This window comes from Gallinula chloropus (genome assembly GCF_964237585.1).
Source record: "Gallinula chloropus genome assembly, chromosome: 3".
Classification (NCBI taxonomy): domain Eukaryota; kingdom Metazoa; phylum Chordata; class Aves; order Gruiformes; family Rallidae; genus Gallinula; species Gallinula chloropus.
Window position 1 is genome coordinate 61,416,131 of NC_140087.1, and position 13,622 is coordinate 61,429,752.

General features: G+C 48.3%; 1 protein-coding gene across 1 annotated transcript in view; it reads left to right on the top strand.

Moving 5' to 3' along the window:
• The window catches only part of VASH2 (vasohibin 2), a gene marked incomplete at its 5' end in the record, with an annotated part of 32,788 nt that overhangs the window by 11,535 nt on the left and 7,631 nt on the right, over nt 1-13,622 (top strand). Inside the window, 2 exons of the mRNA XM_084261287.1 lie at nt 4,712-4,786; nt 13,184-13,565. Of these exons, the coding sequence (XP_084117413.1) occupies nt 4,712-4,786; nt 13,184-13,565 (457 nt within the window). The remainder of the gene's footprint in view (nt 1-4,711; nt 4,787-13,183; nt 13,566-13,622) is intronic.

Sequence of the window (13,622 nt, forward strand, 5' to 3'; positions counted from 1 at the left end):
CTGCATGTGTTAGAAGAGCTTTTGCCACTGAAACAACCTGGTTTTGCAAAGCTTCACGAGAGCAGTAGCTGGACTGCTGTTTTACTTCATTCCTTTGGGTGCTTTTCATTTCTCTTGGCTTCATTGGGAGGAATAAAACTGCCAAGAGCCTTAAAAGAGATTAGGAAAGGGAGATTTTGTGGACCTGATGTAAGCAAGAGAGCCCAGGGAAGGACAACTTGGTGGAAAATGTGCTAGAGAATCTCACCAGTTCGAAGTATATTTAAGTCTGCAGGAGTCTTTCTGGTGAAGGTGATGGGCAAGCTCTCTTCTCATGGTCAGCTCTGAAGCAGCTCCAGTGTGGTGGGTTCCAGTTGGTGAGTTCCTCCAGTTTTGGGCATGCTGAAAAGTTTGAAGCTTTTTCTAACCTGTGTGTGAAATTGGGTACCCTAGTAAAAATCTGGGAGCAAAAGGAATTTGTGGATCCCGTGAGATGAGCTGTCTGCAGTCTCTGGTACTTTAAATAGAAAGCATCCAAAAGAGGCACACCCAACTCTTAACTGTAGAAAGCAAGGGAGATAATCCAGGTGGGTTTCTGAAAACTTGGGAAGGAATTTGAGTCAATCAACAAGGAAATACCACCATCTGCCAAGGGCTAGATCTTGAGAGGAGCACAGAGTCTGTTCCTACTGGCTACATTTGTTAGATGCAGGAGCATTTGCTGTGCCCTGAAACAGGGATGTGTGTGGCAGACTTCAGACAGTGGTGTAAATCAAGCAGGAGGCTGTGAGATACTTACTTTTGACTGTAGCATTCTCCCTCCAGTTACTAAAGAGGTGGGCTGTCTCTGCTTGCTGGGGTGGGTAGAGAGGGTGGCCTTGAGCTGTTTGCCAGCTGTCTGTGATACAACATGGCAAAGTACTGTGTTAGAGAACCCTGTATGTGGGGTCTGTTCAGATAGCTTGAAAGATGTAAAGAAAATCTCAGACAAACCCTGCTCAGGCAAGGAATTGAAATGCCCGATGCTGACAGTGTGGCAAGAATGAAATGGGTGGGAATGAAAGAATGTAAGGAAAGGACAAAGCATCCAGCTCATTTGAAAACAAGTTAAAATATGCTTTGACTTGTCATTTGTTGTAGATCACTTGGAGAAATGATGTGGAACCTCAAAACCATTAATACTTGTGCTAGAGAGTGGGGGGGAAGATGAGTGCCCTTGTTGAGAACTGGAGAAGGCAAAGAGACCAGTCTTAAAAAGAGGGGAGAAAATAAAAAGAGAAGTCTTAAGAACTTTCTGAGTTTGTCTCCAGTTTCAAGAAAAATGCAGGGGCAAATAATAGAGTGTCTGGAGCATACCAAGGTGGTGATAGGCAATGTGAATTTAGTTTGGCACAGCTTGTCTCTGATAACCTCCTTCCATGAGAGCAAGAGCTTTTGTTAATGAGAGAAGGGTTGTGGTTCTCTTAACTCTACTTTAGTATGGCTTTTGGCAGCCTCTGGGTAAGGCAGGGGCCTCTACTCCACATGAAACCCTCTTGACACAAGGACACAACCTGGTGAAAAGCAGCACTTAGGAAGGGGTACTTAGTGCTCCTGCCTAGCAGAGCTTGTCAGGCAAGGTGTGCGCTCCCTGTCTGGGGTCAGTGTGTGTTCATTACTGGGGCAGACAAGACGGATTGTTTGCTGATAGGTGTGCTTTGTGCCCCGAGGTGACAGGCTTTGCAAGGTGGAATTGGGGTTCAGAGCGATCTTGAAGGGAGAGGGAGAGCTGGGCTGATACAAACAGGAGATAATTTAGCGAGGGCAGATGTAGAGGAGGGTTTTGGGAATAGGCAGCTGTGGGACTACACAATGGAGAGGGAAAGGCTAATTTTTCACAGGAGCTGGTCTTAAATAAGTGTTTGCTTTCTCATGTTTACAGAGAAGGGGGTAGATTACAGCCTGTCGCATACAAATGTCTGTTGCAAGAGAAGAGATAATAAGTGGTCTCCGTGTCCACTGTGGGTAGCAGAAATAGCTTCTGATTTAAATTGCAAAAAAGGAAAGATTAGTTTAAACATTAGGAGACCTTCTTAGATGCAAGGTTAAATATAGGATAGATTAACTAGTGGTGCTCCTGAGCCTTTGAGAACCCAGTTAAAAGTAGGTTTGAAAATTAGCTGAGAGGAGGGATTTAGATTTGGCTACCTTGGGCAGCACCGTGGCTTTGGGATTTTCCAAAGGCTCTGCTCCCAAAGCAAACATGGGGTTTAAGGCCATGGTTCTTCTCAAGCCTGTTAAAGCAGAAGGGCTTTCTTAGTGGTTAGTGAACTGGGTGGTCTGTGGTCTGTGTCGCAAATGCAGAGGAAAAAGCAAACTGTGGAGTGTTCCCCAGGACTCGGGGATGGGTGTGTGAGTGAGGGTGCAGCCTGCCTTGTGGGCACAGATGCGTGCCTGCTCACTGTTTGTTGGTGATGCCTCTTGACTGCTCTCCATGCACAGATATTCATTGCTCATGGTTTGGAGGCCATGGCTGTCTCTGAGCTTCCAGGTCCTGGATGGCCACTTAGGCACCTGCTCTTGTACTAGGGTGCTTTGAGCAGGAGGTAGGACAGAAGGGCTTCCTGGGGTCCCCTCTGAATCCAGTTATCTGATGAAGCTGTGCAAAGGTGGTGCCCATGCGTTAGCAGGCAGCATGTTTTAAGTGAGCTAGATGCCTCTTCTGTTCAATTTACATCTGTCTTAAAAACAATAGTGTCCTGGAGAGCTGTGTTTCAGAACCAGCATGTATGTGACTTGCAAACAGAGCATGTGTTAAATACAACTTAGTATTTAAATAGTGTGGGTGTTGCTGTGACAGATAAGTCAGTAGCAATTTGACTGCTCATTTAGGCCAATTACTTTGAAGACTCCCTCCCCGGCTGTGGAGCCATTAATGTTATTTCCCTGCTGACAACATCTTGAAATCACGGCAGCAGTGAGTTTATAAAAGCAGGTGTTAGGAGACCTGATGCTCTGGGTGGTGGTGACATGGTCCTAACATGGTTACCCTTTGCCTGCCAGCAGCAGGATCAGCATAGGTGTGGACCTGAGGAGGAGATGCTGCCCTGTCCCTTGGGCGTTGTTAACTTGCACACAACACATTAAATGGCTTGAAGCTTTACAAGTTGAGCTTTTTCTTGCCTGTGATGCACATTAAAAAGGCACAGCTGATTATCACACCCCACCCCTCTGCTTCCAACTGAGTTAGAAGACTGGAAGTTCAGTGGTTCATCTTGTCCGTGGGTACGTCCCACGTATAATCTGCATGTAACACTTCTCCCGATGGAGATGCAGCTTTGCAGCAGCTCCTGCTGTGACTAGCACTGGGGAGCCACTGTGGGGGATGAAGGGCCCCCATTGTGTGCCCTTGCTGGAGCCGCTCCCTGCTTCCAGTGGTGGGGTTTCTGTGGCTGATTGTGAGCATGTAGGAGGCAGGCTAAGGCTGATCTGTCTTCTGTACTGCGAGCAGAGTGTAAAGGGTGGTTGTTTACAAATGAAAAGATAATTTCCAACTAGGATAGATGGGATGTGGAATGGCTGTGACAGGCTGTAATAGCAGTGGAAGCTGTATTGCAATTTGCTCGAAATCAGAGGTTTAAAATGCATGAGGTGGGTGGTTTAGGAAGTGAGGGGAAACAGACTGTGGTGGTTTCAGATTCATATTCTCACCTTCTCTACTACAAAATTTTTTATCATTTAGTATCTTGTTTCCCTAGAGTAGGGATCTGTTTACAAAGCTCTCATCAAGGAAAGGATACAGAGCGAGAAGCCTTCAGAATAGGAGTCACCCTTTGGTTAGGCTTTTAGCTTCTCTCTTTGTAGTTCCAGTGAATGTGAGTCTTCTGGCCTTTTAGCTCCCAGTCATTTTTTTCTTTTTTTTTTTTTTAAACTCTTCAGGACTTCAGCATTTGCTTATGGAAGGGGATAAGATACACCTAGTGGCTTGATGTTGCAATGTCAGTCTGGCATGACCGCTTTCTCAGCTGAGCTGAGCTTAGGTGCTTGTTTCTCATCACAGTGGTGTCCCTGTGAGATGACTCTATTCCACAGATAGACTCTGGACAGTAACTAAACTTTGAACTTGAAAGATCCTGAATGTACAGTTTCCTGCACTAAGTCCTATGCTTTTTACTACTTTCTCAGCCCACAGGAGCTGGGAGGAGCAGCAGCTTGCAGTGTGTGAGGTACTTGTGTTGGTAGAACTTTCTGCAGAGAAGACTTCAGCAAAAAGGCATTAAATTCTTGTATGCACCTACAGCTTTCAGGTCTCTCAGGGGCATTTGTAGCTTTCAGGTGGCCATCATGTAACCATTGTCTCTTCCCTGTTTTTCCAGACTAGAGCCAAGGTTATTTTGAAAATAAGCTAAATTTGGCCCTGCTGTAGGAGCTTGCATGTTTGCAGCCTCTGCAGCTCAGCAGGGCTTTATGTTACAGTCTCAAGTGATGCTTGTGGAGTTGCTGGGAGAGGCAGAGAGGATTAGATTTCTCCAACTCTTCTTGAGAGGCTGGAAGCCATTGGGATACCAAACACTTTTTTCATTCATCTTCCAGGAGCTGATAGGGTTCTGGCAAGTTGCTGAAGAGGAGAATCCAGTTCACCAGTACTAGCTAAGAACCAGAGGTGCTTGGCTCTTAGCATATGGGAGGACCCTTTGATTCTTGCCAACTGCTTGAACTGAAAAGACTGAAAACCTTTTTGTTTCTGTCCTAGGTTAATGGAGACAGCAAAAGAAATGACCAGGGAGTCCTTACCTATCAAATGCCTTGAAGCAGTTATCCTGGGGATGTATCCTTTCACGTGCCTCTGGCTTTTTCTGCTGCAGTGCTGTTTAATATGTTGCCCTTCCCAAATGGTTTTTGAGATGATCACATCCAAAGGTGAGTGCCAGCAGCTCAGGGAACTGTTGTAGTATTGATCAAGCTGCCAGACTGCTGAGCCTTGTCAGTAGGAGCTTGGATGCTGTGTTTACAAGTGCCGTGCTCTGGCCGTGCCAGCTTTGCCTCCTGCCCTGGTAATCTGCATAATGTCAGGATCTGACCCAGAGTGTCCAGATAAGTAATCTGCCTGCACAGCCCCTGTTTTCTTTGTTAATGTGTCTCTGACAGTAATTGTTGAAGCTTGGTGCCACCTGGGTAACGTGGCTTCTGTCCTATGTTTGCCTAATGCTCACATGGCAAAGCTGTGGGCTGAGAGACAAAAGCTATGCTTTGTGCAGAAATGCATGTTAAATGTTTAAGCCTTACCTTAATTAACATAATGCTTACTTCCTAGTCAATTTCAGGGAAAAAAAAACAAAGAATATTCCCATTTAGAAACTGCTTTGCTTTTTGATCCTCTTGTGCTCTCACTGATAAATTAACCCCCATCATCCTAAACCTCTAGATGAGGGCCAGGCAGGCTGCCAGGAATAACTGTATGTGTATGATGGGGTGTGTCGCACTGCAAGATGAAGTTTGATTTTTAAAACAAACCAAAAGTCCAACCCGGAATAGACCCTGAAGCAAAGCAGCTTCTGGCATGTCCGCGGCGTTTTGCTTGCGGCTGCTGCCCCCTCTCGTGGGACAAGCATCTGGCAGGTGTCGGCTCCTGCGAAGGGGTGGCTGCTGCGAGGAGCGAGTTTGTGGTGTGTGGGATGGATGCGGCCCCTGCTGTGCTGGGAGGGCTGCGATGTGCGCGGGATGCAGCTCGTGGCTGTGCTCTGCTCCCCGCGCATCAAGGATGGGCTGCAGGTCAGAGTCTGGGGGGTGGCTCTGGTTGATGGGGCTTTGCCAGCAAAATGCTGTCAGGATCTACGTGCAGTTAGAGGGATGGGGGTTCTGGGGGCTTGGCGTCAGCAAGATGCTAGAGCTAATGCCCTTCCAGAAACAGGAGTGATGTTTGTGGATCTGTTGTGCTTGCCCTTGTGTCAGGGTTGTGTTCCATGCTCTTTGGGGACCAAAGGAATGAGGGGAAATAATTGCCAGGTGAAGTTGTTGCTGCTATGCATTACTGATGTCAGCACAGCTTCTAGTGCTGTATTTCTAGCACTGAACTGATTATTCCACATACTCCATGAGCAGAAGGTGATCGGTGGCACAAGGATGACCATGATAACCTAAAAGTATTCTTGCTGCTCTGAGAGCATTCACTTGGAAAGAGGTTTTCTCAGCTTGGCTTGAACCTGGCTTCTGTGGAGGTTTTGTAGGTGTGTGTTTTGGAGTAGTGAGGAAGGCAGAATGGTTGAAAGCTATGCTTTATACTATTTGTTGTCATCTGACGTGTCTTTGGACTTTTCAGATTTGGATCCCTCTGTCTCTAGATGCTACTTTTAAAGAAATGCTTATGAAGATATTTTTTTGAGGTTACCTCATGAGAAGGCAGAGGAGGACATGGGACAGGTCTGGTTTCCTATGGCTTCTGCTTGCTGTCTTGGAAGTCTGCTGTGTGAGAACAGGGACTATCTGCTGGGATTGATCCAGTGCCAGAAGCATTAAAGTCTGGAAGATCCACATGGTATAAAACCAAAGTGTTTTGCTTAAGGTGTGTGTACACAGAGTGTAGCAGTGGTGAGTGGATGGGCTGTCTGGATATATGTGCTTTAGAAAGTGGCCAGTATGAAGCTTTGTGCAGAACCTTATGGTGCTGTGCTGCACGTGCACCATGTGGGGTTTTGGGAGGCATCTTTGTCACAGAGAAGGTAGATGGTTTTTCTCAGCCCTGAGATTCTGATCTCCAGCATTTCCCTCTGGATGAAGACATGGTGAGGCCAGCAGCTGTGACTTGCTTTCCAAGGTCAGGCAGTTAGCAGGTAAGAGATGCAGTTACCCTCTCCTGAGTGTCAGACCAATGTCATCACATATGCCAGAGCCGAGCGTCCCTGCGCCTGCGTGTGTGTTAACCTCTGGCTCCCTTCTCTGTCTGTGGAAATAAGGTACTGCTTGTGATGTGTGTGCTGGCAGGCTCTGCCATGTTGCTTGGATACAGAAAAGAGCACAGCCCACTACAGCGGACCCTGGGCACGAGCCTTCATTCAAAGGCAGACTTGCACCGAGCAGCTTAGCGAGATGTCATTTTAATTGAGCAGCTTGCTGGCTCGTGCAATTGCTTTTTCCTGCGTGGCCTCTTACAGAAGGCTGCTGTAATCCCTCCTGGTGCAGAATTAAGTTTTGCATAATTGTCTTTGTACTAGATCTTGAAGCATTTTTATATGGCAATGAGTTAAAATACTGAGCTAGTGTTTTAGGGAGCGGCTACTGTGAGGTGACCAAAGGGTCATACAGATCTTCCAGTATTGCTTTGCAATGATTGACATGGCTCTTCTCTGTGGAGCTGTCTGAACTGACTTTGTATCTCTGCATTGCCTAACCAGAGGCATTCCTCCTCCTGCCTTCCCTAGGGAACGTATGGGTTCAGTTGTAAATCAGCTGACTAATGGTGCATTCAGCTCGCTCTTTCTGAGCAAGGATAGAGAGTGCTTGTGCTCAGGGAGGGGAACAGTAAACAAGTACCAAGGGAAATTTATTTGTGCTGTATTTGCTTTATTAAAATAGGGAGAGCAAAATAGCAGGGTGAGATGGAAGTGGCGTGGTGCATCCATCCCTGGGGAGTCTCGCAGAGTGTGCCTGTGTCGGGTGAGCGTAAGTCATTCCCCTTGCCTTCAGCGTGCCTCTCCCAGTTCATGCAAGGCAATGGTCAGACATCTAGTGTATTAGATCTCCCCTGTCCAATAATGTCCTTAAACAAGGCAGAAGAGAGCAGAAGTGCCTCAGGAGGGAGAAATGATTTAATAACTTCTGTACTGTGCCTTCTGCGCATTTAATCAATGCATGCTCTTTATCACCACTGGAGACCTGGGCCCACCCTGTTCCCCCTGCCTAGCAGGTACATCCCTGTGCTGGGAGAAAGTGGTTTTGTTAAGGGGGAGAATTTCTTGCTGCAGTCATTGCAGGGTGTCAGTGTCCCTGTGGTGTCCCTGTTTGCTTCCTGAATGCTCGTCCATAGCTTGACCCGCTTGTGAACTGAAAAAAAGGCGAGGGGGTCCTGCTAAATATCGGCCAGGATCCTTCTGGTAGCTGGGAGGGGGTGGGAGAGAGGTTGTCATCGGTTCCATTACAAGGGCCTAATCTTAAGCCTGTCACCTCAGACTGCAGCTGGGCAATGGAGAATAGGTGCCTCAAAATGAGTGATGCCTGTGATGATGCCTCACAGGAAGCAATCGCAAACCTGGGATCCTGACACTCATGGAGCCTGTGGGAGATGCTGTCTTGACTCCAGGCTGTGGTTGGAAACTGAGTATTTACTACTTGTATTCAGAGGTCCTCTGATGTGAACAGTTGTTTGCTTGGAAACTTTGCTGAAGCCTTATGTGATGGTTTTGAAGCATGAGGCTTATTTTTCTCTGCCCCACCTCTTTGCTCTGAGCTATAGGGGCTTCAGCACTGCTAGCCTAAATAAAGCTGCCTCCTTGTTCCTCTCACCTGCTCTCCTCCCTTCCAGTGTGCTTGTGCACTGTGGCACAGCCTACTGCAACGCCTTGGGGTGCCTGCATGTGCTTCCCCAGCCCTTGTGAGCAGCAGGAGAAGCAGGGACCAGACACCCTGTGGCTTTCTGTGCTCCTCTTGACCAGACTTCGGCAAAAACCCACCCTTTGCTGGGCTCTAAGGTCTGAAGCACTGCAACGTCACCATGTCCAAGGTAAACAAGGGAGAATTTCAAACTAATGAAGAAGTTGATTAGCAGAAGCAGTGTGATGGACACTCACTTGCTCAGTGTCAGGTTCATTGGGCTTTCCCTTTATTGCCTTTAGTTTGCAAGGCAGGATGAGACTTGGATTAGAGACACCAGAAGGTGTCAGGTGTGATCCTGGGTCTTCCTTCAGCTGCAGGAGAAGCACCTGTGTGTCTGGGTAGTTTCTAGTGGTGGTGGGAATACTGCTGGTAGCAAGTAACCTGAGCTCACCTCACCATGGGGAGCCAGCTGCTGTCCCGAGGGTGCTATCAGCTGCTAAGACCTATTTCCAAAAATGTTCAAAGCCTGAGTCACAGTGCTGGCATGTGGAAAGATCCTGCTCAGGTTATTCACTAATTAGTTTTTTAAAAAAACAAGAAAACATTTCTTAATGTTGCTTCTAGTGAATAAACAAGGTGAAGGGCCTCAAGTGCGTCTCTTCTGGCTGAGAACTACTCTGTGCTGTGCAGTGGGGCACCTGTGTAGGGAAGGGTCTGTATTAGTGGGGGAGATGTTGGGACTTCTTTGTGTGACTCTCTTCATACTGGAGTTCACCAGGAGATGAAAAAACAGAACAAAAATCTGTGGAAGGACATTGGTTGAGTCATTGTAAGAATGTGCAGATTTAAAGATGACCCATCCAGGTGCTTTCTGCTCCAGAGTGTTAAAACTGAGGGGTTGACTCAGGTAACACCTTAACCAGCTCTTCCCCTTTTTTACAAACTGACTAAGGATGCTCTTCCTCATTTGTCCCACTGCCCAGGAAGATCCAGGTGGTAGTCAGAGGGCAGGTTTTGTGTCCCAAGTTTTTATTTGAATCTGGTATCTGAATGTCTCCCAAGTATCCAAGCTAGGTGGTGCGTGAGTCTGGGTGGTGAAGGTGATGGGTCACTGTGCTTCCCGTAGCTCTGTGACTCAGAAGGTGCTGTGCTCGTGTGGCCTCACAGATCTGTAGGAGGTGCATGCTGGCATGGGGAATATAGCCCTCTCTGCAGGCTTCTAGCAGCATTGATGTGCTCAAGAAAGCCCGCTTGTTAAGAGGGCCATCCTGGTTCATCCCAACAGCCTGTCACCCCCAAAGCATGTTGTATGCTTTGGGTCAAGTACTTCTTGTGCTCCTTTGACCCAAACCTGTTTTTCAAAATCAGCCTGCTGGGGTAAGAGAGCCAAATTCATCATTTGCCAAATCTACACAGCCCTGGCTGGCAGGCAGTAGTGGCTCTGTGGGGTGGAAGGATTTGAGTCTGAAGGACTAGTAGGAGGCTGCAGAAGGTGGGCAGGGTTTGGGAATCTCATGGTGGGGACATCCCATGGTGGGGTTCCAGGTATTCACTTTGTTCACTTCCTGGGTGTGGGGGAAGAGGAGGGATACTGGTGCTGGAGATGGCTAGCTAGAAGGTTAATGTCCCGCTTGTGTGACTTCCAAGGTGAAGAGCATCCCTCAGTGCTGGTGGCTTTATTTTTTTGTTGCTTTGATTTTACCCTAAGACCTGGGATCAGGAGGCCACTGGAGCTTTCGTTGCAGCTGCTTTGCCCTCTGCTGCTCTGTGCTGCTTCTGTATTGTGGTGTGTAATTTACTCCCCGACTCTCCATCCTGCAGTTACAGTCCCAGCTCAAACGTGTGATTACAGCTGCGGCATCGCTGTGTCATTGCCTTTTGTTTGCCACAATACAGCTCTCCTTGGGCAGAGCAGAAAGGAGAGGAAATAATAACGATGCTCAGATGGAGGGGAAGATCTGATGTGCCGTTCCAGCCCGTTTGCTGTGTATTTCATCTCGGGTGGGGACTCTCATTAGCTAGTCACTCAGCAGAAGCAACCTGTACCTAAAGGTTAATTTCCACAGTGGTTGTTGCTGGGTTATTTGATGATGGGTAATTTCCACCCTCAAAAGATTCTTTTACTCCCACCTAGTATTTAATGAGATTAAATTGCACCTTCTCCGAGACCTTGTGGCAGAAGTGTGTATGTGTGGCAGGTGGCCACCAAAGCTTTGTGTGGACTTAACAGAAAGGCACTTGGGGAGCAGAGAGAAAACCCTTTCATAATGAGGGGGAAAGATAGTGGTGGTGTTTGAAAGCTTCATAGGTGTTAATAAAAGATACTGCTTTTTCAGTTACACAGAATGATAAATACAATGGGCTTCTGCAAGAATCTGTCTGTAGGACACAAATTATTGTCGCATGACTTTGATGTACACAGAATGCTCCTTTTAAGGCCTGGAGCAAGGTGACCTTTTAAATGATGTGACTGTGGGCTGAGTTTTCCAGTTGATATAATGGTGCCGGGCCCCATTCTGACCTCGCAGTGTATTTATAATCTCTAATTCTGCCGGTGGGGAAGGGGGGGGTGGGGTGTTTCTTGGAGAAGCTCGTTGTAATGTGACAGTGATCCAGTGAGACCACCGAAGGCAACAGAGCTATTTCTGTTCTGTGTCAGTGTAGCTGATAGCGGGGTGAGCTGTGACAGTTCCTGCAGGGTGTTTGTGTTTGGTGTAGGTGGGGCAGCAGATGGGCAGAGCTTGGTGCGCGTGGCCTCAGTTGGCCGAGGGGTTGTGTGCAGGGTGGGGAGGTCTGTGTGCTGCGTTTACACGCTCAGCCAGACTTACTGTCATGCAGACTCCGAAGTGCACCAGGAGCTGGGCTCAGTGTTATCTGTTTCTGTGCCCTTTAATATGTTTTCTATAGACTGCTAAAGCTGATGACATCTGGCACTGAATGTAATGAAACGTGTTGGACATTGAACCAAAAAGCTTCCCTGTGGCTGTTCTGAAAGACTTTTGACAATGTGTGTTTTCTTGCATTTTTTTTGTGCAGAGGTCTAACTCCTTGCTCTGGACCTCAGATTCTGGGCAGTTCATGAATGTCCTGCTAGGTGGCTTCAGTGCTCACCAGGAGGGCAAAAGCTTGAGTATGTGAAATTCAGCCAGCATCAGGTGGGTGATATACCCCTTGAGAAAATGCTTTAGAGACAGAGAGGAGCTTCCAGGGGTTTTCCTGCATCCCTGACAGGGAATCAGCATCCTGGAGAGTTGCATTGGTGGTGAGGTGGGGTGTTGGGCTGGGCAGAGCCAGAACCAAGCCTGAATTATGGTTTACAGCACTGGTACAAAGGCTGCTTGTGTTCTCAGTTTCCCAGCAGCTGTCAGGCAGCCGTGCAATTCAGCTGGGGAGGAAGGCTGGCCCCAGTGATGTCCCAGGGCCTCTCAGCTGTGTGTGCAGTGGCTCTTGTTTTGCTGTAACATACCTGGGGTAGGAGGAGGAGGGGATGCTAGTGATCCCCAGTGCAGGACCCTGGTCTGAGCTGGTTTCTTCAGCCCTGGTGGGGACTGACCCCACTCTTCTCTTTTTAAGGCTGGCCTGACACTCCTGGCCTGAGGGGCAGCACTATTCTGTAGCTGTGCTGCCCTGACTGACCGCCTTGACGGTGCCGGTCTGAGGTGGCTCTGGGGCTACAGCAGGTGCCTCTGACTGGAGTGACCCCAGGCTGCCGTGTCTTGCCCTGGCCTTTTCTGGTCATCCCTCTGCCATTCCCCAGGCATGGCTGAGGGTCTCAGCTGCAGAGGGGAAGGGTGCTTGCCGTTCCAGGGGCCAGGTGGCAGCCTGTGCAGCCAGGGTTTCGGCTGTCTGGGGATTAGCAGCAGGGAGATGTGTGCAACGTAGGCGCTGACGCAAACCTGCTTGTGTGAGGGGATCTCAGTCTCTCCTCCCCCTGGCACAGAGCAGCAGTCTCCCAAGATGATGATCTGGGACCTGTGCATAGTTCCCCTCTGAGATCACCTACTACACTGCTACGGAGCTCAGCCCTGGCCTCTGCACGTGGTGGGTTTGAAGTGACCAGCCAGGGATTCAGGGGACGTGTTTTGCTTTTTAAAAGCACTCGTTCCTGACCATGTCTCTGTGCTTATCTAACTGACTGTCCACCCAGGGGTTTTTACTTTATTCATCTCAGCAATGTGTTAACAAGAGTAACACACAAAAAACAACGTTTACGTGAGGAGTGGCCGTGCTGAGGGCTGGTCTGCAGGTGGAAAAGCAGAGTGTCACCCTGGAGAGGAATAGATTCAGAGGTCTTGTACTGTTTGAAGATACTGGAAAATGAGGCTCAGTATCCTGAGTTGTACCAAGCTCCAGCATGAAACAGGAAAACACCTGTTCCTTTTTAGGTGTGTGAGAGTTTGGTACAAATGGGAGAGTTCACACAGATCTGGGAAGGGTGATCTCTTCTAGTGTGCTGACCCAAACACTGTTGTGGTTTGTTTTTCCCTTCCCTCCGAAAGTGTGGTTAAGAGTCAGGCCGTTCCCTGCCTGAACCATTGCATTTTATTCTCCAAGCTGTGAGATGGGCTTTCATGGTGTAGAGTGTTTCTGGGGCATGTTAAGAAGGCACTTACCCTGGTAGTTTAAACCTGCTGCAGGTGCAGTTGTTCATGCTCCACTCCCAGCACCGTTGTTGCCTTGACGCAGTGCACACCAGCTACTTAACCAATGGGCAGCCCTCTGTGGAACGATTCCCCATCAGCTTTAAAACCCACTTCTCAGGGAACTACTTCCATCACGTGGTGCTCGGGATTTACTGCAATGGCCGGTACGGCTCGCTGGGCATGAGCAGGCGATCAGATCTGATGGACAAACCTCTAACCTACCGAACTCTGAGTGACCTCATCTTTGAATTTGAAGACTCCTATAAAAAGTACTTGCACTCAGTCAAAAAAGTGAAAATTGGATTATACGTCCCGCACGAGCCGCACAGCTTTCAGCCCATCGAGTGGAAACAGCTGGTACTCAACGTGTCCAAAATGATGCGCACAGAAGTCAGGAAGGAGCTGGAGAAGTTTGCCAGGGATATGAGGATGAAGGTAGGACTGTGTGCCTGGGCGGTGGATTCAGAGGTGGGTGTGCCTAGTCCCATCCTG